At 42.0% G+C, this 23268-nt stretch overlaps 1 protein-coding gene across 6 annotated transcripts in view; it reads right to left on the reverse strand.

Annotated features, from left to right (window-relative positions):
* The window catches only part of RELCH (RAB11 binding and LisH domain, coiled-coil and HEAT repeat containing), a 130439-nt gene that overhangs the window by 40768 nt on the left and 66403 nt on the right, over positions 1 to 23268 (reverse strand). For all 6 annotated transcript variants that reach the window (XM_090039315.1, XM_090039314.1, XM_090039313.1 and 3 more), the window contains 6 exons: positions 19144 to 19256; positions 8365 to 8455; positions 4779 to 4850; positions 2357 to 2497; positions 1533 to 1697; positions 872 to 1019 (listed from right to left, as the gene is read on the reverse strand). In XM_090039315.1, the coding sequence (XP_089895441.1) occupies positions 872 to 1019; positions 1533 to 1697; positions 2357 to 2497; positions 4779 to 4850; positions 8365 to 8455; positions 19144 to 19256 (730 nt within the window). The remainder of the gene's footprint in view (positions 1 to 871; positions 1020 to 1532; positions 1698 to 2356; positions 2498 to 4778; positions 4851 to 8364; positions 8456 to 19143; positions 19257 to 23268) is intronic.

The following is a 23268-nucleotide window of genomic DNA, read 5'->3' on the forward strand; positions in this document are numbered from 1 at the left end:
ATGCTTATAAAAATAAGGATGATTCTTTTTAAATAAGTTAATTTAACTGGTTTCAATACAGAAGGGGAGAATGACAAATATATTAAATCTGGATACATGAAAACATCATTTAGAGATCTATCATTTTATAATATGTAATATTTGCGTTAGAAAAGGTGGCTTACATTTTTCAGAATTCATTTGATGGCTCATGGAGCAAAATAGGTCTTTAGCCTCAAAAAAGTCACCAGATTATGTGAGCAACATACCCAAACTGCATAGCTGCTCTGAGCAAAGACCATGCTCTGCCTGTACCTTGCAGCATCAACTGCTGCTGAGTTGAAATATTTCAGAAAGACGCAATGTATTTTCTTTTAGATTGAATCGATGCCATTTTGAACTTCCTCATTCTTCTGCTGTCCATGTAGATCTGCTAACCATTTTTAATCATATTAACTCAATGATTCTAATAGAGCTGAATTCTATGCCAGTAACTTATCTAGGGCTGACCCTACTTCTCAGAAAATTGATGCATTTTTCCAAATATGGGATAATGGAACAAAGAGGACATGACAAAGCCTCACATGTTCATAGTAGGTGTATTATATCTATATATCCATCACTGACTCAGATATACAAATCCACAGCACAGAAGAACTTTTGCAAGGACACCCAGGTTAGAAACATACAACAGCAGAGTACGAATGGGAATGGTTTAAGCCTATTGCATTACATTTTCCACATGAGAATCTCACATACCCATGAAATCTCATTACTTTAATGTCAGGTATACACTGTTCCTACATTTCTTCCTATGCTTCAAAATCATTTTAATATCTGTACTTTGTTTGCAAAGAAAACAATCTTTCATAGAATTGTTTGAACTGTGTACCTTCTATCTGTGGCACATCGCCTTGGAGCTTAGCTTTGCTTGTGAAAGGTGCGTTTTGTAGCACCAGTGAAAACAGTGAAGGAATCAAGGACTGCAAAGCAGAAAGATACAGGTGGAGTTTATGTTCATCCAGTCCATGCTCTCCTTCCTGAAACATGCATGAAAGATTCATTAGGGTTTTTCATACTTTTTTTGCTGATGTGCTGTTTAGGCATCCATTTATCCTCTATCACCCCTGTATTTCAGGATTTCTGAAAAAGTATGTATGGAACACTACTGATACACTGCTTTCTAACCTGTAATAAGACTTTACTTGTGTGCCTTTACTTATACAAGAAAGGAAAAGGAAAAGAGAAATCAAACAGAAGATGCAATCAAGCTATAGTTGTTTAGTTAAAAATCTGTGCTATATTCAAAACTGTATTTTCTGGTAAAAGTCAGTGATTTACTTAAAGCCTGTTTTGATTCTAGGACCTGAGAAAGTGATAAATCAAAGCATTTGGGAGTTTTTTCTTAAACATTTTTTTCTTAAACATGAACAGTGTCACCTACATGGCTCTTCTATTTAAACATAATAAATGGTATGTATTTCAATTCTGAAGTGTGTCCATCAGTTAAAGGTACACAGAAAACTCAAATACAGTGGACCCTGAACACCTACCCTGAGTAGTTTTTCAATCTTATTAAGCAGCGTAGGTATAAGATGAGACTGTAAATTCCCCAGTTCTGTAGTCCAGGCAGCATAGGCAGGCAAAAATACCTGATGTGTTGCACTAACAACTCGTTCTGAGGGATCTCCCAAAGCTGAAAGCAGCAGTTCAAAACCCTGGCAGAACATAGCAAACATGGATTAGGAATGTCACATTTTACCCAATTTCCCCATAGCTCATACTGAGAAATCGCCTTACGATACAAACACAGACTGGAAAGAACACACAGGCTAGGTTACTATAACTTGGTATTTTTCTAGTTACTGCATCCATATGTAACAGTATTGATCCCATACAACACTGATACAGGGATTCTTCCATACTCTTCTGCCTCACCTTGCAATGGGAATGATCTAGAAATGAACCCGAATGAAGTATAAAATTCTGAGTTTGCAGGAGGCTTATCCAAGGTAATACTGATACCTGAGCATATGAATAAACTTTTATTTTAGCCACTTTAAAAGGGAGAGGGAGTGTGCAGCAGCAGTTACAATCTAACTGTTAGGTCAGCCTGATCCTCTAGATGTACTGGGTAAATCACCCCAACTTTATCCTTGAATGAAACAGGGTTAAAAGCTAGAGTAGTTTTGCTACACTGGGAATGGCTACATAGGATATCAATAAAATTGCTACATTCATCCATACCCTTTAAATGTAATTCTCGTTTTAGTTATGGTGAATAGCTAGTGTAATTTACAGGTTTTGAATAACTGTCCCTAATTTATATGAAAAGTACTAAAATAACCAAAGTACTGCATTCAATCCTGAATGATACCTGTTGATACTTGTCTGGATCATCAATGTATCCCATAATAATGCCAAGACTTTTGATCACAGCTTCTCGTACCAGATCTGCCTTATCTTCCATTAGCATCTGTTGCAGCATAGAAAGCACCAGTGAGCTACGAATCTCCTTCTGAAAGCAAGGAGAGAGATTTTTGCTAAATAAAATAAATCCATATGTGGTCCTTGGGTACATACTTTACATTCCTACACATACTCTGGATTTCAAACAATGATTTTTATCACAAAATAACCCAAGGACAGCTTTCCACATTTTTACTGGTGAGGATGTTGCATAGAAATAGAGTCCTAATAATGTATGGAATAAAGTATGCTGTGTTACTACACACACAACTGCGGCCCTTTTAGAACATTAAACTGGCAAAAACACACAATCATTTCCTGCTGAATTATTACAACTACTTGTAATATTTTAGGATGTGCTTGGCTATCGCAAAGTATCAGTAATTGATTTACCATAAGGATCTGTCCTTAGCCATTTCAACGTCAAAGGTGGCAAACAACTTGGCAACAATGCAGGTTAGGTATTCGTTTAAAATGAATTGTGAAATTTTGACCAGGGCTGGGAACAGCCTGGTGATGATGCAAGAAATTCCAGATTCAAGAAAGTCACAAATTTCCATCCTGCCTGAAGAAAAATACACCGTCGGACTGGCCGTCTTCCTCTACTTGTTCAGTTACTGGGGAAGGCAAATAGGATAAATGTGAACCTTACTTCAGAAACTGATGCCTCTCATAAGAGAGCACAAAGACCTGCTCCATACTCCTGTTCCTTCACCCCTCCTTCCCCCATTCTCTTCCTGCAATACCAAATCTGAGAGAAGGCTGAAGACCCCATGGAGCTGGAAGAGAATGAGGGGAGAAGCTGGTGGGGGAATGCTGATATGTGAACAGAAAGGACAGGATTGATTTGAGGGTTGGTGGAAAAGATTAAAATGCTGGGCAACGGAAAGTATCACTATGGCGAAGGAGCAGCAGGGGTTTAAAGTATACCTTAGCCTATAGATATGGGGAAGCTGTCACCACTCTCATATACACCTCCCCAGAGGGGAGCAGTTACAATGAAGATGCTTTCCTTAAAACAAAACAAAAAAGGTACAGTAATGATGTTTGGGTCAACCTCATGATTTTTGATTCCCGTGGGTGGAATGCTGAAATTAAATAGTAAATTGGTTTGGGCAGGTAGCAAAGATTAAGCTAAATTTATGATATTTTTCTAAATTTGACAAAAAATCTAAATGCAACTAAGCCAAAACACCACACAGAATGTAGTCTCTACCAAACAGCAGAGGCCAAATATTATTACTCAGCAGTATCTGACTTACGCCAATTTCTTTCCAACACATAGAGACACTATTTTCTGATATTTCTACAAGTAGCAAGCAGTGTTGTACATGAACACCTTTCAAAATCAAGTTAATACATTTTCTCAGCAATAGAAAAAAAATCTAAAAAAATATTATAAGCCTTGAAACAGGAAAGCATCTATATGACAGTGGTTAAACAGTGGAACAAACTACTCAAGAGTAGCCCTGGGATCTCCAACACTTTTACGTGGTTAGACAAACATGCTTGGCTGGGATGGTTCAGACTGGAATAATCCTCCCCTGGACTGGGGGAGGGAACAGAAGACCTTTTGGAGTCCTTTCAGCTCTGTTCTTTTATTATTTTATATTCAAGAAAGCACTTAAATACTTGAGCAAGACTGGGGATGAAACAGAGATGGGATGCATTTTGTGCTGAAGTTTTTCTGTTTTTTTAATCCATTTCAGAAGTTCCATAGTTTAGCTAGCTCCTGACTAAATTCTGTTTCCCATGCATATGGGTGTCACCCTTGAGGTTAAAAGCTCTTGTGTGCCAGAAGAACTGTGGTAACAGCTGTTAATTTTTTTTAAATCGTCCTGCATGTCTCAACTTGGTCTACAAATACCTGGTACAAACAGGGTTTGGCTTGTCTGTGAGTGTGGATAGAACGCCCCCTCACTTAACTCAGCCGGAGCTACAGTAAGCTTAACTGTAAGCTATTTTGCAGTGTAGATGAGGACAGGCTGCATTATCTCATTCCAAGGTAAACTCAGAAGTATTTTAAGAACTTTTTCCATGCTTTGTTGACTATCATTTGTGTTGAAGCAGCAGTATTTCTTTATAGCAAGCTTCCTGTTCCATCCCCTCACATCTAGGAAATCACATTATCATCTCGCATGTGTGCCACCGCTTAATTATATGAAATACAATGCTACAGGAGTCCAGAAATTCCCCATACAACATCATACAAATTATTTTTCCATTTCTCTTTCACACAAATGGGGTACAGCAACATTCAAAACCATTTGTTATGCTTTTGGTTTTCTTCTCTCTCTAAAACACGGAGAAAGCATTAGCCAAATACTTACAGGAAGGTAAGGTGCTAGAGCTCCACAAGACTCTGCCACTAGTAGTCTTCTCTCCGGGTATTTATGATTGATCTGGTAAAGAGAATTGGCACAGTTATGTACCCTATTGTGAGCACTCCTGAAGAGGTCACCAGCATGGGTGCAAGATACCAGATTTTTCTCTTTTTTTTTTTGAACACCAGTTATCTGTTGGGGAAGAGAAACATGTCCTTTGTTTCCCTGTGCTCTTGTGAGAGCATGAAGGACAAGACGGCTCTTCAGCTCCCTTACAATTTCAAGGCAGTGCTAAGTGGGGAATCCAAAAGCAAGGGAGAGAAAGTAGACTGCAAAATCCACATGGAACAACTATTAGAGATATCTTTTGCTGCACACTTAGGAATTGTTCTGGGTTTGTGTCTGCGTGGGTTTTATTGGAGATGACTGTGAAACAGTTTCCCCTCCAGAAGGTTGAAAATTACTCTCTTGAACTTGGCAGGTGGCTTAAGAGATGGGTACAAGCCAGGATAGTATTTGACAAAGATCAGCATTTTTATCCACAATGCAACCTAAGAGATTTGATATGAGCACATTTTGGAAACAGGCAGAGGGTGTTTGCATTCTGCAGGAGCAAGCTTTTGTATTCAGTTGGAGAGAAGCACCGGCCAGTTGGAAATAGAGGAAGACATTATCCATGTAGATACTTTTTGTGAACAAATGGCTTCACTTTTTGAAAGTCTGTTTTGGGGCAGTGAAAATAACAAAGGGTTTGGGTCCTGTCAATACAATAAAGAAGAGTTCTTGATAAATCTAGGGGATGCAGTTTCTTTTCTCCCCTTGCACGGTGTTAGGCTGAGAAAAGACCAGCCAGATCGATTAAGCGGTGTAGGTTAATTTTCAAGCCATCTTTGGAACAAACTTTGGACACAGCCTTAGGTCTCCATTCTGATGGAATACTGTATACATGAGTCTCGAGGTAAGCTTTGCGTACTTATGAGACACTCTTCATGGCTTAACTGATAGCGCCAAAAACCTTTCTTTTCTTTTCTTTCTTTCTTTCTTTTTTTTTTTTTTAAATAAAGATGGAAGTGGCTCAATGATCATTGAAAAAGGCTCAGATGGAGGCTCCATAAGCCTCAGGAGAACTAAAGGCCCCAAGCAAACCAGCTCTTTGACTTGTTGATAATTGTGCAGCATCTAACAGATACGATGCTTGGGAAATATGGATATGAAAGTCCTGATTGAGAAAACTAACAGATGCTTATATTGGAACAGAGAACCAAAAAATCTGAATACCTGCCAGGCACCTTTGAAAGATGGTTATTAACGAACTGGTTAGCTCAGCTGGAATATAACCTTAGGGATTTGTTTTCTGTGCAATAAATTTGTCCTAATCAAATGGTACTGTGCCTTGGAGAACTGGTCACTGGTTAAACTCTAGCATCCTCCCTGAAACTGAAGTTGGCAGGATTGCATATGCTGCAGATGCTTCATTCAACCCCCTGGAATAGTTCCAGTGAATTGCAACAGACTCAAGACCCTTTTGTGAAGGGAAAGAAATCCATCTTTCTCCTACTCCAAGAAAGGTGATTGCTAGGGACCCAAGCACACAGGAGGTACATTAGTAAGGTTAACGTAATTTAGAATAAATAAAAAATTAATCAGTACATGTTTGCTTTTCAAATTTTAAAGAAAATCAAATCACTGAACTGGTGGAAGTCACTACATAAGCAGTAAGTAAGTCCATATTATGCTATTCAAGTCCTTTAAAATGCACATAGCTTCCACCTGAGTAGCAAACCAGAGGGCTCTAGTGTAAATGCAACATTTAATTATTCAATGTCATCATAATTGCTAACCAACGAGAATCCAAGTTTTCAGGAAGTAACCAAAAAGTATGAATGCAAAACAAGATTCAAAATAGATCTAACACAATTTTTTTTCTTGCTTTTAATACATTAATAAGAGTACTGGTTCAAATAAATCCATCCTGTGCTTCTGTGGGACAGAAGGCCTGTCTCTTTGTATTGACAGCAGTAGCAAAATTGGTCTAATGCTGACAACGTCTAAAACTAGAATATCAGTTTTGGAGAACTTCAGAAGTGACTATCCCTAGTATTTGTAATAGCTGAAATACCTAGAGCTCCTTTTAAGTGTGTTGTGGGGTGCCACATAATGTTGGCACTGTTTAGGTTTGCAAACATGATTCACAAGATAAATTCAGAGATTTCAAACAGAAACCCACAGTTGCGGTTTTTCTGAGTTCTTTGTAACAGAAAAAAATCTGCTCTATTATTTTTCTCAAGTCAAAAAAAACCGGAAAAACTAAGGCTGGCATTTTCTGAGGGGTGCCTCGAGTCTATCCAGGGGTGCCTTCAGTCTCAAGTTTGAGAACCACTGGTCTAATGTGACACTCACATAGTTCTTGGTGGCTGAATGAATGGAGATGTTTTACAAAATGGAGAACCACAAACTAATCATTCAACTGGAGAAATGAAAGGGCAGAAGCAAGTTTAACCATCTGAATCTTAAAGCCCATGACAGGATATAGATTCCACCCCTCTCCCCTTCAAGATAAATGAGGAAAAGCACCTCTCCCATACCCTTGCTGTACCTTGTCTATAGCTCCTACACCAGACAATGAGGTTTCTAATCAAGTTTGTAAAGACTCTAGTGAGAAAAGAGTTCCTTCACAATGGAAAGGGAAAGAAAGCAGTGACTGGAATTGAGCAGTTGGTGGCTGCGATGTTGGTGAAAACTTTCACGAGCACTTGTCGCAGACCAGGCATTGGCTATGCCATTGTCGATGACGAGTCCTGTCGAACCATGCTTAGGAGGCATGATGCTCAGCAGAAGGAAGTATGGGAGCATTGGGGGATTGACAAACTGTTCTTTTTAAAGAATGTCTTTTAGATGAAAAAGGTGAAACAGTGGTTTAACCCGTTTGGAAAATTCAGCCTACAATCTTTGGAGAGAGCAGATTAGACACTTTTGGTTCCCATCTCGCTTCCATTGTCAACAAAAAGGAAGAAAGGAAAAGTCAATGGTCATCTTGCTCTTCAGACTCTCACATAGCAAAATGGGTGGCAGAGTGTACGTTCATGATTAATGAATATTACTGAAACTATCTTAAATGCATGTTCCAAAATACTGAACTCCTACAAAAATCTTTTAATTGCTGCTTTAGATTCTTTGACCTTTAATTGTTTTGCATTACACATCAACTAATTTACTAAGTCCTCAGAGATTACTTAGGGTGCATATTACACTGCAGATAAGTAATGAATACGCTTTAAATTGTATTTAAGATGTATGAGTTTTTAAAACACTACTCTCTAGTGAGTCAGAACTGCCTAAGACTCGCTGTCTATAAATACAGTTCGTATGCCAGTATAATACTGTAGCTTAGTATCAAGGACTAGAATTTTATGATTCTTTAGCCAATTCCTCTTGCTCTTGCATTTGTCACAGTTACTAAGAAATGTACTATACAATAAGACAGAAACATCCCAAATTCACATTGCAGGGCAAGTATTTTGTAGACTCTTTAAAAAGTCTTAGGCTGCAGATAATTTACTGATGTAAAAAAAATTACAGAACATCCAGTTACCTGTTCCCAACATTGTGGTAAAAGCTCAGCTTCCACGCGTGTTGGTCCAACATGTCGGGCAAATGCCACACACCCAGTCAGTATCATCTGTCTGAAACACAGATTCAAGTCTTTAACCTGTTGATGCATTTCCCTACAATAAATTTGTGCCTTTAAGGGGCACATTAAGACAAGCAGATACAGCAGGCTGGAGAAACTAGTTAGAGAATACTTATGGTAGGGACAGAAAAAATAATTCAATTGAGTTATGGGGCATCAGCTGATACAATGCAATATTTGTTCTGCTCTGTCCCACACTAACTGGAAGCTAAAACAGGACAGTTAAACCCCAAGACTGCCAAGGCCCTACAGTATAGCTTATGCCAACTATAGGACAGAGTGGACAAAAACACCTATTGTAGACTTGGCACTAGGTCCCCATACAAAATAAAGTATTTAGGTTAAAAATTATATAAGATTCCTGTTCACAGTAGTAGCTGTATGAATTTTATATATACGAGTAATAGTTATAGCAGACTATGTTTTGTCACAACACACTGGTTTGTAATCTTGCTTGTAGGCTGATTGGCTTGTAGGCCGATTTGTAATGAATACAAATTACAACATGCTCAACCTTTTTGCCCCATGGGCCAGATGGGTGGTGCCAGGTCCCTCTGCGGGCTGGATCTGGCTGTGGATGGTGACATAACTCAACCCTGATCTCTGTCTACTCAGGTAGGGGTTGGGGCAGGAAGCAACCCTAATGTGGATATGTTGGGGGTGGGGAGGTTGGGGTGGGAAGAGGGGAAGGGGGCCAAGAGACCCTGATCTGGACATGTGGGGCAGCACAGAATGGCCCTGATCCAGACCAGCTGGCGGGGAAGAAAGAGAGTGGCAGACGGCAGGTCAAGTGGCCTCAGCCTAGACATGCATGTGGGAGAGCAGCCTAGCCCTGATCTGGATGTGTACAGGGAGATGGTGGGGTGGAGTAGCCCTGATCTGGATGTGTGGAGGGTGGGAAGGGGGAACAGTGTGTGTAGAGGGTGAGAAGGGGGAACAGCCTGGCCCAGTCTTGACATGGGACTGGCCCTGATGCCACCATGGAGCCAATGGCCCAGGTGGGACTGGATCTGGCCATGCTGGGCTTCCACATCTCCCCATTGCAAACATTTCTGAGCTGTGAGGATCTCTCCACACCAGAAGTCATGGTTCCACAGGCTGATTTGACCTAGCTGAGCACCCCTGGTCTAGAGTTTTGTGGACTGAACTGAAATATTTGCAAAGTCAATGTCTTATCTAGCTTAGAAAGTATAAGACATTATAATACTTGACTGTGGTAATGGTCCATGTCAAAATGTGGATTAAGACCAACATGTAAGAAAGTGCATTCCTACCTGAAACCTTTTTCTTTTTTAAATACTAACACAGTCCAGCTTGAAGAGCAAATCTATAGATTTACTACAGAATTTACTAGAATTATTTTTTCTACTAGTAATTAGAATTAGTACTAGAATTAACTTTTACCTAATCCATTTAATTTAAAACTGAACTGGTCATATGTAGGGAGCTACTGACTTACTGAATTCAAGGCTGCTGCTTCCCAATTTCACAGTCCCAGTGTGGTATCAGGCACCGTTTTCACAGTTGAGCATGGTAGCTCCCCTGCCCAACACCTCTGATTGGCCAAGGGGTCCTGGAAGTCCCAAACTGGGGCTTGTTAATGCAGCAATTAATGGCTTCTCCAGACTTGGTCAAGTGATTGCCATGTTACCAAGCAGTCTAGGATGTAATTAATGGTTTCCCCAGGCTTGATCCTCTGATTAAGCCCAGGCAAGCTATTAATTGCTGTATTATTATTAAACAGTAATGGCTTCCTCAGGTTTGATCAGGGGATCATGCCTGGGGAAGCCAGTAATTGCCCTGCTACTATTAGCAGGATCCCTGCATGATATTATCTTGTATAGTCCACAGCTGAAATGTATTTGCCGGTCTTGGAAGATTTCTTTGCATTCACCTCTGCTCTTTGCAGGAGCATGCCTGCATGCACTTCAAAAGCTTGCGCTGAAACCCTCCTGGCTTCTGTGGCTGGCCCCTGACTGGTTCCCTAGACTAAGCCTACATCAGGCTCAGCATCTGATTTGCATCTACTCCATCCCTCCTCTCTCCATCTCCTCCCTGCCCGTCCCAGGACACCAGGCTTCCCATCATTTTTTATTTGCAGCTCTCTCTCCTTTTCTTCTCCCCCCTGCTTGCTGGATGATTTTACATTTTTTCCCACGGTCCCTGTGATTTCATGCGGGGACCTACCGATTTCAGAGTTTCCATGAAAATTGCAAATGACAAATTCAATAGGTCCGTAGTCATATGACCCTTCCAAAGAATGCTCCTAGTACTGATTAAGATCAATACAGATATCTTCAGAACTAACCAAATTTGTAAAAGGTTAATTACAGAGTAAACAAGAGTAAAGAGTAAACAAAGCATCTGACAAGGCTAGAGAATCACTTAATTAAAAAAAAGATTAAATTTCTCTATTAGGGGGTCTAACTTTATAACCCACCTGAAACCTTCCACACAGTTTGTAATACATATGCTTAACATTATTTCAACAAGTTTGGTTTAAAGTTTTATTTCTCCTGGGCTCAAGATTACTAATTTAATGCCTACCACCATGATCCACCAGGATCTTTGATCTACCATGCAAACAACAGGTAAGGGATTTAAAAAAAAAAATGTTTGGGGATTTAGTTAAATGATTTTCACCACCTCAGCTGAAGTTTAATTGCAATTCAAAGAAATCTTCTTCTTTCCTACTGGCTTATACATGGAACTAGAATCCATATAGAAATATGTATGCTGCTACTTACCCCTTGAAGTGGAAGAGAGGATAGATATTCAGGGATATATCTCCTTATTGATGTCTCACCCTGGATATATTTTTGACCTTTGAATCCAGACTCAAAAAGTTCAAGCCACAGGCACCTGTGGGTTCTCTGACCAAGCACTTTTCACATTACTGTTTTCATTATGTTCATCTTGCTAAAACCTCCTACTTCTTTCATTATAGCAGATGGAACGGAAGTGACACTGAAGTGACTGTCTGGTTGGGAGTGACACAGAGAAGCTTTCAGTACCATGTACCTTTTCTCAGGTGGTACCTGGAAGTAAATAGCTTGTAAGGGTCATGCTCCTTTTTTTCTTTTTTTTAAAGACCTGAAGAATGCTCTGCATTTGAAAGTTTATCTAACTTTATCCCAACCATACAGCCGGTCCAATGAAAGATAAATCGCCCACAAAAATCCTTGCCTCTCACATTCTGCCTGAACCATCATGGCTACAACATGACCCCAACAGTACCATTATCTTTACAATGGTAATGTAAGGCCATGTGTAGATGAAACGAGAGGCATGTGTGCATGACACTTTAAAGTGGGCTAAATGCTTTTGCACCGCTTTAACGGTGTTGGTATTTGCAAGCCTCGGCAGCATATTGGGCATTAATTCCAGCCGCTGTATGAAATTCGGCGGCATAATGCACCTTAAATGACTTGGGGTGCAGCAAACTAAAACTCCTTTAGTTTGCTGGCCCTACAGCAGCAGAGCGAAGCACTGGGCTCCGTGCAGCTCCACAGCTCTGCAGGAAGCCCTGCAGACAGCCTGGCAGCAGCCTGGGAAAGCAGGCTCTGCTCAAAAAAAGTGGCAAGCCTTATCTCCACCCCGCAACCCCCAGAGCCTGCCTGAGCTGTGCAGGGGCCTGGTGCTTCCCTCTGAGGCTGCAGTGCCCCTGGGATCACCTGAGCTGGGTGCCTCCGGGCAGGGACTGCCAGGAGGGGGGTGGGGGGAGCGCTGCTGCCACAGAAGGAAGCTCCAGGCCCACCCCCTTACAGCCTAGGAACTGTTCCACCTGCTGGCAGCTCACCTTCCCCTCCCCATCTGAGGCACGTCAGTGGGGTGTATGCACGACATAGAGGTTTAAATCAACCCTAAATTGAAGCAGTGTTTTTTAAAACCCACCATGTCAATTTAGGGCCCCATTTAGTCTACACATGCCCTTAGAATGATGTTTTATTGGACCAACTGTATAGTTGGGATTCAGCTAGACAATTTTTTAAATGCAGAGGATTCTTCTTTAGGTCTTTTAAAAAAAAAAAGAATTACTTTTACAAGTTACTCACTCATCCCATCTACAGCAGTTATGAGTGCTGTATTATTTTCTCCTTACCCGGGGAGCAACAAATAAGTAACCTGTTGGCTTGAAATCAATATAATAATTTTGTTGAAAAAAAGAAAAGACATTCTACTTGTGAATACACACAAGTGTTTACTGAATTCATCAATAAAATACCAGTTCATCACGTTAGATATCATCACACCTCTACTCATAACACAGTTGTTCATAGGTACACAAGATGCTTTACTGAGAAATGGCATAATTTACTGTGCAATAAGCATGTGCCTCTACATGTGCACATGCTTACTGTGCAGGAAACTTGGCTAATAACCTGCTGGTTATTTCCTAAAGTCCTAACACTATCCATCCTTTTGGACTACACCCATCCTCAGAATCCCTTAAACGAAGGAAATATCACCCAGGGAGACCCAAGGAATAGTGGGAAGAGTAACTACTGTTGGAGAGAACTGGTTTTGTTCTTTGGTTTCCACCACATACAAAAAGCAGACCTCCAAAAGTAAGGAGAAGGGTAGAAAAAAAAAAAAATCGGGTAAAGAACAGATATTAAAAAGCAAAACGAACAGAGATGCAAGAGCATTTGTCCCAAAGAAACCCACAGTTCTTGAGAAAGTTATATGACAGACAGGTAGTCTTTCAAATGTCTGCAGGTGGGGGCCAAACTGAAAAAAAAACTGAAAAAAGGACAAAGTGGTACATCATTACACAAGCAGAGAATACAGCTGACAACTTTAACTGTAATATTAGACTAGGCAATCTGAGCAGGGACTGGATCAGCCTCCCCACTCGGACCCCCTCAGGCCCCAGGGGAGGCGCACCCAGGCCAAGAGTCAGGGAAATTCTGGAGGGACTGGATGTATTTAAACCAGCTGGTCCAGATTATCTCCACCCCAGAGTGCTGAGGGGATTAGCTGAGGTCATTGTGGGACTCCTGGCATGGCTGTATGAGCACTCGTGGTGCTCTGGTGTGGTGCCAGAAGACGGGAGGACGGCCAACGTGGTTCCCATCTTCAAAAAAGGGAGGAAGGACGACCCGGGAAACTATAGGCCTGTTAGTCTTACCTTGATCCTGGGTAAGCTTTTTGAGAGAATTATTCTGGCACATGTCCATGAGGAGCCAGCAGGGGAGCTTACGTTTAGGGGCAACCAACATGGGTTCATTAGAGGCAGGTCCTGTCAGACCAACCTGGTGGTCTTCTATGACCAGATCACAAAATCCTTAGATGCATGGGTAGCAGTGGACGTAGTCTTTCTGGACTTTTGGAAGGGCCTTCGACACTGTCTCTCACCCCATTCTCAGTAAAAAAACTAGGGGACTGTGGTGTCAACACCTACACAGTCAGTTGGGTCACCAACTGGCTGGAGGGCCGCACCCAGAGAGTGGTGGTGAATGGGTCATTTTTGACCTGGAGGGATGTGGGAAGTGGAATTCCGCAGGGCTCGGTCCTTGGGCCCACACTGTTCAACATCTTCATCGGTGACTTGGACGAGGCGGTAAAAAGCACCCTGTTCAAATTTGCTGACGACACTAAGATGTGGGGGGATGTGGGCATGCTAGATAGGAGGAATAGGCTGCAATCAGACCTAGACAGGTTACTGGGGGGGTGGGAGGGCGGCGGATGAGGACAGGATGGGTTTCAACACAGACAAGTGCAAGGTGATGCACCTAGGGAGGAAGAACCAGCACCATGCCTACAGGCTGGGGAACTCCCTTCTCATCAATGCAGAGGCAGAAAAGGATCTTGGAGTCATCACTGATGCCAAGATGAACATGGGCCAGCAGTATGGGGATGCAGTCAGGAAGGCCAACCGTACCTTGCCAAGCATCTCGAGCAGTTCCAAGGAGGTGATGCTCCCCCCTATGTGACATGAGTCAGGCCGCAGCTGGAGTCCTGCATCCAGTTCTGGGCACTGCACTTCAAGAGGGATGTGGACAGCATGGAGAGGGTCCAGAGGAGGGCCACTCCCATGACCGAGGGCAGCAGGGCAGGCCCTACAAGGAGAGGCTATGGGACCTGAACCTATTCAGCCTCCAAAAGAGAAGGCTGAGGGGGAGATCTAGTGTCCTGTTACAAACTAGTCAGAGGGGACCAGAAAGCATTGTGGGAGTCCCTGTTCCCACGAGCACTCCCAGGAGTGACAAGAAATTACAGTCACAAGCTGGCAGAGGGCAGATTCAGGAGGCATTACTTCACTGACAGGGTGGCTAGGATCTGGAACCAACTTCCAAGCGAAGTGGTGCTGGCTCCACCTGGGGCTCTTTAAGAGGAGGCTAGACGAACACCTTGCTGCCCCAGTACTTTTTCCTGCCAAGGCAGGGGGTTGGACTTGATGATCTGCTCAGGTCCTTTCTGACCCTAAAAACTATGAAACTATGAAGTATGAATTAGAAGTGCACCGATAGATATATCCATATTGGATTAGCACTAATAAAAGGAAAATTGACATTATTGGCCATCAGCTTTTTTGGCCGATGCACCTGATAATGTCACTGATAAATGTCGTGTGCATGTGCACAGCTGCAGGGGTGGGATTGGGGTGGCAGGAAGGAGGGGAATGGGGGGCCAGACTGAGGCCCTCCACAGTGAGGGAAGAACGGGGCATGGGACAGAGTCATGAGGGGGTGGCTCCCTGCTGCTGTGTGCACCCTCACAGGAGTCATGGGGTCATATGCCCCCCCCCCCCCATTTGTGTTCACAGTGAGTGAGGGCTGTCTGCTGGGGGCTCGGGGCCAGGGGTTGCGCCAGCCTCTTCCTGGTGGGAGGCGCTGGGCTACTGCCACCCCAAAATTCTCCATTGCCTCCCCTTCCAGTGCTGCTTATTGACTCTGTTATTGACTTTTACCAGAGGTTCAACAATTGACACCCTTTTACTAAATTCTCTCAGGAATAAATCTATACTAACATCAACTTTTTAGATACTGCAAACCAGATCCAGGATGGCATCTTAACAGACACTATATACAGAACACTCACAGTCCAGCATACTTATGTCCACAAAACCAGCAACCATCCCAGATACACCAAGAAAGCTATATGTAATATACAGCAAGGCCCTCAGATATCATTGCATTTGCTCTGAGAATACTCATGACACCCACCTCGGCAACCTGGAGGTTTCCTTGCTGGGTTAAAGCAGTTAACAGAGATCATATCTTTAAACAAGCTACCCAAATACGCATCAGCAACCTACTACCATACGAAAGAAACCACCCATTGAGCATATGGTTCTGGATGCCCTATACAATCCCACAATAACACAATGCCACCTACAAGAAGGATTATCAAAAAATGTACAACCTTTTTTCAAAAAAGATAGCTTGAGAAATATTCCCAAGACTCCCTTCCCCTGCTTCTGGCCTTCAGACCCAGCCCAAGTCATCAACATAAGCAAACTTGCCTCTGATCAACAGACACCTATTGGGACACACCTTTGCCTTAGCAGTAAGCTTGTTAATATGTCTCCACTGCCACCACAATCAACACCTCCCACAAAAAAACCCTCAAAATCCAAGTGCCTTGTATTTCTATCACAGAACATAGGGTAATCTCATTCAATGCACCAAATATCATCATGGAAACAGAGTGCAACTAAACTGAAACTACACACCAGAATGAATGCTCATAGAAAGAGTATAAAGGACTGTCACAAATATCAGTAGGAGACCACTTCCCACAGAATAACCACTGCCTTTCCGACTGCACAGTCTTTGTGCTCAAAGGGAATCTATAAAACACCCTCATCCTGACTTCTGAAGAACTGAAATGCATAACCTTAACTGGACAATTAAAAAAAACTGGGACTAAACACAGATGATACTCTTATGGCTCTCTACATCTATCTATTATTTCTATTAAATTTCTGCATAGCACAGATTATAAGTCATCCTTTTCCTTCTTGAATAGTCTTGCTCTTCAATAAATTCTAGATTGCCTGTTCTATTATACTTCTTTTGTCTTGTAAACACTCCTGAAAATATCCCTATGTTTCTAGTTCTGATTGTTTTTATTTACTTATGCATACGGACCTACCTAATTCATGGGGGCTACCCCCTGATTTTGCAAGCAGAACAAGGGCCCAGGCAGCCATTTTGTGGATAGAGTGCAGCAGGCCTCCCACATGACTCTGACTGGCCAAGGAGCCCCAGTGGCTTTGCCGATTGGTTGTGGGGGCTGCCAGTCATGCAACCCCACCCCTCACCACTGACTGGCTGCAAGGGCCGTCTATCATGGAGCCCTGCCCCTTGCCACTGATTGATGGAGAGGGGAGGGGCCACATGACAGGTAGTCTGCACAGCCAATCAGCAGTGAGAGGTGGGAATGGCAGCCATCTTGCTGGCAGCCCTTTGAATGGTCAGCCTCCCCTTCCACTTTTCCCCACCCCCCTGGGTTTCCAGAGTGCACTGAGGACCACTGGTTCCCTCTGCGGAGCCAGCATTTTGCTTTCCCCTGCAGATTTCATGGACACTGCCTGGATTTCACAGGCAATGACAGATTTTGCAGAATCCGCATAACTGCTAATTTGGTGGATCCCTACTTAAGTTTTTTTTTCTATCTTCAATTTAGCTGAAGTGAAGCCTTTCCCTCCTCCAAAGTTAGAATCACCTACTCATTCTATTGAATAATAAATATATAAATGTGTGATAGTGTGTCTATGGGTTAATGCGCCTATCACAAAAACACCAAGTGGGGCGTAGTCAAGCATGAAGTCTCTTACGCTTATTGAAAATTACACAGACCCTACTTGTTTCCTGATCCCTGACGAATGAAGAGGCATATTGACAAAAGGGTCATATCACATGCTACCTGTGCTTTTTATTTAAACAAAGGCAAAAATAGAGGCATTTATTTAAAGTCCACTCATTAACCACCTCTGGTCTTATATACTGCTATACAACAGTAAAAAGGTGAATACTGTGTGTGAACAGCATAATTTACAAAAGAACAGATTCTAACCACACAGTCAGTCATTAAGCTTGAATGGTCTTGCTTCTTCAGGTTGCAACAGGCCTTTTGATTAGTTGCTGCTCACCTTTGGATTACATACATAAAAAGCTAGGGTAAAATACACTTCATGAGAGAAAGATTTTGGTAATCATCCTGAACTGATTTAATTGGGATATATTTGTTGAGACAAAGCACTCTCCTCCTTTCCCCCCACAAAACTTAGGATTTATTTAGACAGCTGAAGTTTGGATCCAGGAATAAACTAGTCAGCGAAGGACATTTACTTTTACTTTTAAGATAAAGATATTCATTTCCTTATGAAAACAGGTATCATATTTCTCAGATATCAGTTTGTTTTATACTAAAAAAACAAAACACAAGTTTAGGAAAAGCATGTTTTTCTTCACATAGATAATCAGCTCATAGATAATCAGCTTGAAATATTATCACGCATGAAATACATTGATGTAAAAGACTAAAATCTCAAACAAAGTATCTAAAAAATTTGATTTTAAGGCAGGGTACATGTTAGAAGCAGAATTCAAAAGCTAGCACAAATCTGGAAACAGAACAAGGACTTGCCCTGTGAGAGAGTTTCAATTTGCCTGGTGCTACCATGATACAGGTTGTGTAGACAAACAACCCCATTATCAGCTGAACCGTCACTAAATTGCACCAAATGAACTGATATAGATAAAACTTTTGTTATTTACCAGAAAGATGTAAGAGAACCTTGATGTAGAAACCAATTTTAGACCTGATTGAGTTGCAGACAGCACAGAACAATGACAGATAATTTGTTTCCACTAGTTTAATAATATATATAAATAAAATAAAAATGTATATATAAATGTGAGTGTGTGTGTGGATATATAAAAATAAAATGCAAGTTGCAGACTAGTTGTGATGGGAAAAAAAATCTTTCAATTATCAATGAAGCTCGCTAGCCTTAAGGATAATCTTACAAAGAAAGGGTTACAGGGAAGAGGGAAAACAAAGCAAAAAGAACACATATTTCAATACCATTCCAAGAAAAATGAAAGAAAAAAATAGCTTATATTGTTAAGCTGCTAACGATAGGTATTATGTAAACATTCAAGCTACAAATACAATTCTGAATGGAAAAAATCTCTTACTTGTCAGAAATGGAAATCAGGCCTCCAATTTTCTTAAGTTTTCTTTCCACAACTAATTTTATTGACTTCTAAAGACCGGGAGCTGTATTTCTTATGCTAGTTTAAGTGCCAATAAAGCTACTAAAGATAGATTGTGAACTTTAAGGACCTATCTATCGATTCTTAAACTGCAGAACAAATTTAATTGTAAACACTAGTCTCATTAAAATATCTATACATGTATTAAGATTTATGATCTTAAGATTTTAAGATATTTCAGTTCATCATTAAGTAAAAAGAAATTGAAGTGTTACACAGCAATTTACCAGGTACATTCTTGTATTTCACTAACTATAAATTACACATGAAAGTGTAAGCCATGGAAATGGAAAGTCCCAAATTGCACAAGTCTGTTAATATTATAGACAGCAAATGGTGAACTTAATTCAAGTTGAAAAAAAATAGCTATTAATCTGCTAAGAGTATTGCGTTTTCATTGAACCTGCTTTGACTTCATTTTGCCCCTGCACCCCAACATAGAAACACACACCTTTGCTCATCATCTGGCCGTTTGATCAAATTGAATAGTATGTGTAGGAGTTGATCTCTCTCTTTGGATTCAGGATGGAGGCAGGCTGTACACAGTATGAGTGGGATCAATTCCTAAAGAAATTGTGGGTGGAGGGGGAAAAAAAAAATCAAACAGAGTGAAAATGCTTTGGGCAAATATTAATTCAATGGCAAAAGAGAACAAAAAGAAATCTAATCACACAAAATTAGCACATTTACAGAAGATTTTTTAATTAAAAAAAACTCTTGGTCTCCTAAGAAGTGACCTGGAAAATGTAAAAGTAATTCTGACATTCATAAATTACATGCTAAATGTTTCCTATTATAACCGAGGGGAATTCAGCCCAATAAAAGTTAAAAACTTGACTAAAATGACTAGGATTAACATCTGTAGGCCAACTCTAACAATAACTGCAGGGCAGTTTATTCTACATGATCTAATAAATTGAACAAAAGTTGGTTAAAATATTAAGGTTTAGACAAAGCTCCTCCTGAAAAGCTAGCTGCAACTACATGGGAGTTAGAGAAAATTCACATTAGGCACTCACACAGTTTAAGGGATTTTTAAATAAAGGACATTTCTGAAGCTGAATTCTCATCCCAGAGCAATTAAATTCCCACAGGAACAAATAATAAATTTTACAATGAGACTGCAAAGCATTATGTGAAAGTAAATTAAGGCTGTTCACAGTAGCAGGAACTTCTTTCCTTCTACATACTCCCTCAAAATGGATGGTATTCATTCCCAGAGAAAACAATTTTTAAAGATATGGACTGGAAGTCCCTTTCCTTGATGTCAGCGATCTTAGTCCTTTCCTACTTGGAAAAGGCACAAAAAGTTGCACTTAATTTCAGTAGGAAGGTATGGGAGAGAAACTTCATAGGAAGATGGTAGAAAATGGAATGTTTGCTGAAAGAGAAGTAAGTAGTAAAAAGACCTCCAACCAGGCGAGAGTAACCCTTTCTAGTCCTGAACTCCCTCAGCATTTGTTTGTGACTAACAAGCAATGGAAGAACAGTTATAAGTTACAGGAACATGAAGCCTTTTCTAGTAAATTGTCACATTATATAGAAACTGCTTCAACTTCTTTTAGATTCTAAGGAGACTAGAGTCTTAGACACTTTCAGTAACAGATTTTTCTAGTAGAGCTGAACTGATAAATACTATTTGGGTCGATACCAGTGGATGATTATTAACAAGCCACATTGATCAATATCGATCCTATTGATGATATGCAGCCCAGCAGCTTGGAGAGCAGCATCTGGCTGGTAAGACTGTGGGGTAAGCGAAGGGGCAGACTGAGGCCCCTGCATTGAGGAAGGGAGTGAGGCTGGGCACAGGATGCTTGTTTGGGGGGTGCAGGTGGAGGTGCAGCTCCTGCCACTGCACGCACCCCAGATCTTTGTGTGGGGGTGGTGCCGGGCTCTTCCTGTTGGTGGAGGGACTGGGCTGGGCCTGCACTTGGGGTGGGAAGCAGCAGCAGTGCTGGGAGGGAGTGGGGACAACACCCCATAGCCTCCCCCTTGCAGCGCCACCACCCGCCCTGAGGTCAGCCCCAGCCCAGTTCCCCTGCCACCAGGAAGTGCCCGGCGCTGCCCCTGCACACAGATCCGGGGGGGGGGGGGGGGGGGGAGAAACATGCCCCCCATGGCTCCCTCAGGGGTGCATGCAGTGGCGGGAGCCACCTTCCCTCCCTGTGCCCCCTGGATGAGCCACTAGCTCCCTGCACCCAACCCCTTCCTTCCCACCTCAATAGACTTACCAGCCGGACACTGTTCTTGAAGCTGCTGGGCTGGCTGCATCCAATCTGCAGCTGTGCATTTAGACAGCATTTATCAGCAACATTATCGGCCATATTAGCCAAGAAAGGCTGATTGGCGATTATGTCAATTTCCTTTTATTGATGCTGATACGATAAGGACCGATGTATCGGTGCACCTCTCTTTTCTACGGTTCCTGAGAAGTAAATATCACTCTGATGGACAACCATCCACTTCCTTGGGTTTTTTAATCTATTGATAGGGAATTTTATTTCTAAAATTGAACATTGCCCAAGCTGGCCAAGACTTCATCATGGCGAAGCCTTTGCAATCCATTTGAAGAAAAAGTTGAACAAATGTTTTGCACTATGTCTTTTTCTCCTGAAGATATATTTGGGGGACAGGAACTGAAATCCACTGCCATGTTCTGAGAAGTACTCAGTTAAGCTGTAAGCTGAACATGATTTCTAGTTTAAGGTACTGGAAATATGCAGATCCTCATTTTAGATGTACCGGTTAGGGCATGGGAGTACCCATTTACCCCTGCAAAATCCCAAGGCATACAGGGATGGATAAAATGCAAGCGGGACAGCTCAATTATATCCTCTACTATATTCCTTATAATAGAAGTGACCAAGTATTCTTTAATACAAATATAGCCAAACATGGTATCTATACCCTTTTTAAAGCTTCCTTTGATTTAGTTTTCTTGCTAACATTTGTTACTTTTTTATTTGAAGACTTGTTCCATCCTAGAACTCTGTATGCTGTATTTTATTCTTCATATTCCATACACTAAGATTTTGGATGCTTTCTAATATTTTTATGGTTGTTTCTGCAAACATACACAGTGGTTTCTGCGATTTTATGTGGAAACACCAGGGAAAAACTTACTAAAAATAAATGCTGGCTCTCCTGTGGGAGCCAGTAGCTGCTGTGGCCCAGCCTTGCAGCCTGCTTGGAGGGGAAGTGTGGGAGGGTGAGGGGGGCTGGGAGTGCTGTTGGCACAAATGGGAGCAGCCAAGATGGTGGCCACTCCCTCCATCGCTGGTGGGCTGAGGGCTGCCTTTTGTGCGGCTCCACCATTCTCCACCAATCAGCAGCGAGGGGCAGGGCCACACAGAAGGCAGCCCTCTCTAATCAGAAGCAAGGGGTGGGGCTGCACAAATCAGCCAGCCAATCAGTGGCAGGGGAAGGCACCACAAAAAGACTGAAAATAGCAGCTGCCTCCACAATCGGTCTTTGAAATTGTTCATCTGTCATCTCAATTTGGATAGGTCCCTAACCATAATTAATCATAGAAATCATAGAAAATTCGGGTTGGAAGGGACTTCAGGAGGTCATCTAGTCCAACCCCCTGCTCAAAGCAGGACCATCCCCAACTAGATCATCCCAGCCAAGGCTTTGTCTAACCGAGTCTTAAAAACCTCCAAGGATGGAGAGTCCACCACCTCTCTGGGTAACCTGTTCCAGTGTTTTACTATACCCCTAGTGAAAATTCTTCCTAAAATCTAACCTAAACTTCCCTTGCTGCAACTTGAGACTGTTGCTCCTTCTTCCATCATCTGCTACCACTGAGAGCAGTCTAGCTCCATCCTCTTTTGAACCCCGCAGATAGCTGAAGTCTGCTGTTAAATGCCCCCTCAGTCTTCTCTTCTCTAGACTAAATAAGCCCAGTTTCCCCCAACCTGCCCTCTCAAGTCATGTGCCCCAGCCCCCTCACCTTTTTTGCTACCCTCTGCTGGGCTCTCTCCAATTTTTCCACATCCTTTCTGTAGTGGGAGGACCAAAACTGAACACAGTACTCCAGATGTGACCTCACCAGTGCAGAATAGAGAAGAATAATCACTTCCCTTGACCTACTGGAAACACACACATTAATGTAGCCCAGTATGCCATTAGCGTTCTTGGAAACAAGGGCACACTGCTGGCTCATTCAGCTTATTGTCCACTAGCTCCCAGGTCCTTTTCTGCAGAGCTGATGCCCAGCCAGTCAGCCCCCAGCCTGTAGTGTACATGGGATTGTTCTATCCTAAGTGCAGGACTTTGCACTTGTCCTTGTTGAACCTCATGCGATTCCTTTTGACTCAATCCTCCAATTTGTCTAGGTCACTCTGAATCATAGCCCTACCCTCCGGCATATCTAATCACTCCCTCAAGCTTGGTGTCATTTGCAAAATTGCTGAGGGTGCACTTTAAGCCACTTTCCAGGTCATTGATGAAGACCTTGAACAAAACCGGCCCCAGAACTGACCCCCGGGGTATTCCACTTGAGACCAACTGCCTACTAGACATTGAGCCATTGATCACTACTCTGAGCCTGATGCTCCACCCAGTTTTCTAT

This window comes from Crocodylus siamensis, chromosome 3 (genome assembly GCF_052110815.1).
Source record: "Crocodylus siamensis isolate JL-2025a chromosome 3, ASM5211081v1, whole genome shotgun sequence".
In the NCBI taxonomy this organism is placed as follows: domain Eukaryota; kingdom Metazoa; phylum Chordata; order Crocodylia; family Crocodylidae; genus Crocodylus; species Crocodylus siamensis.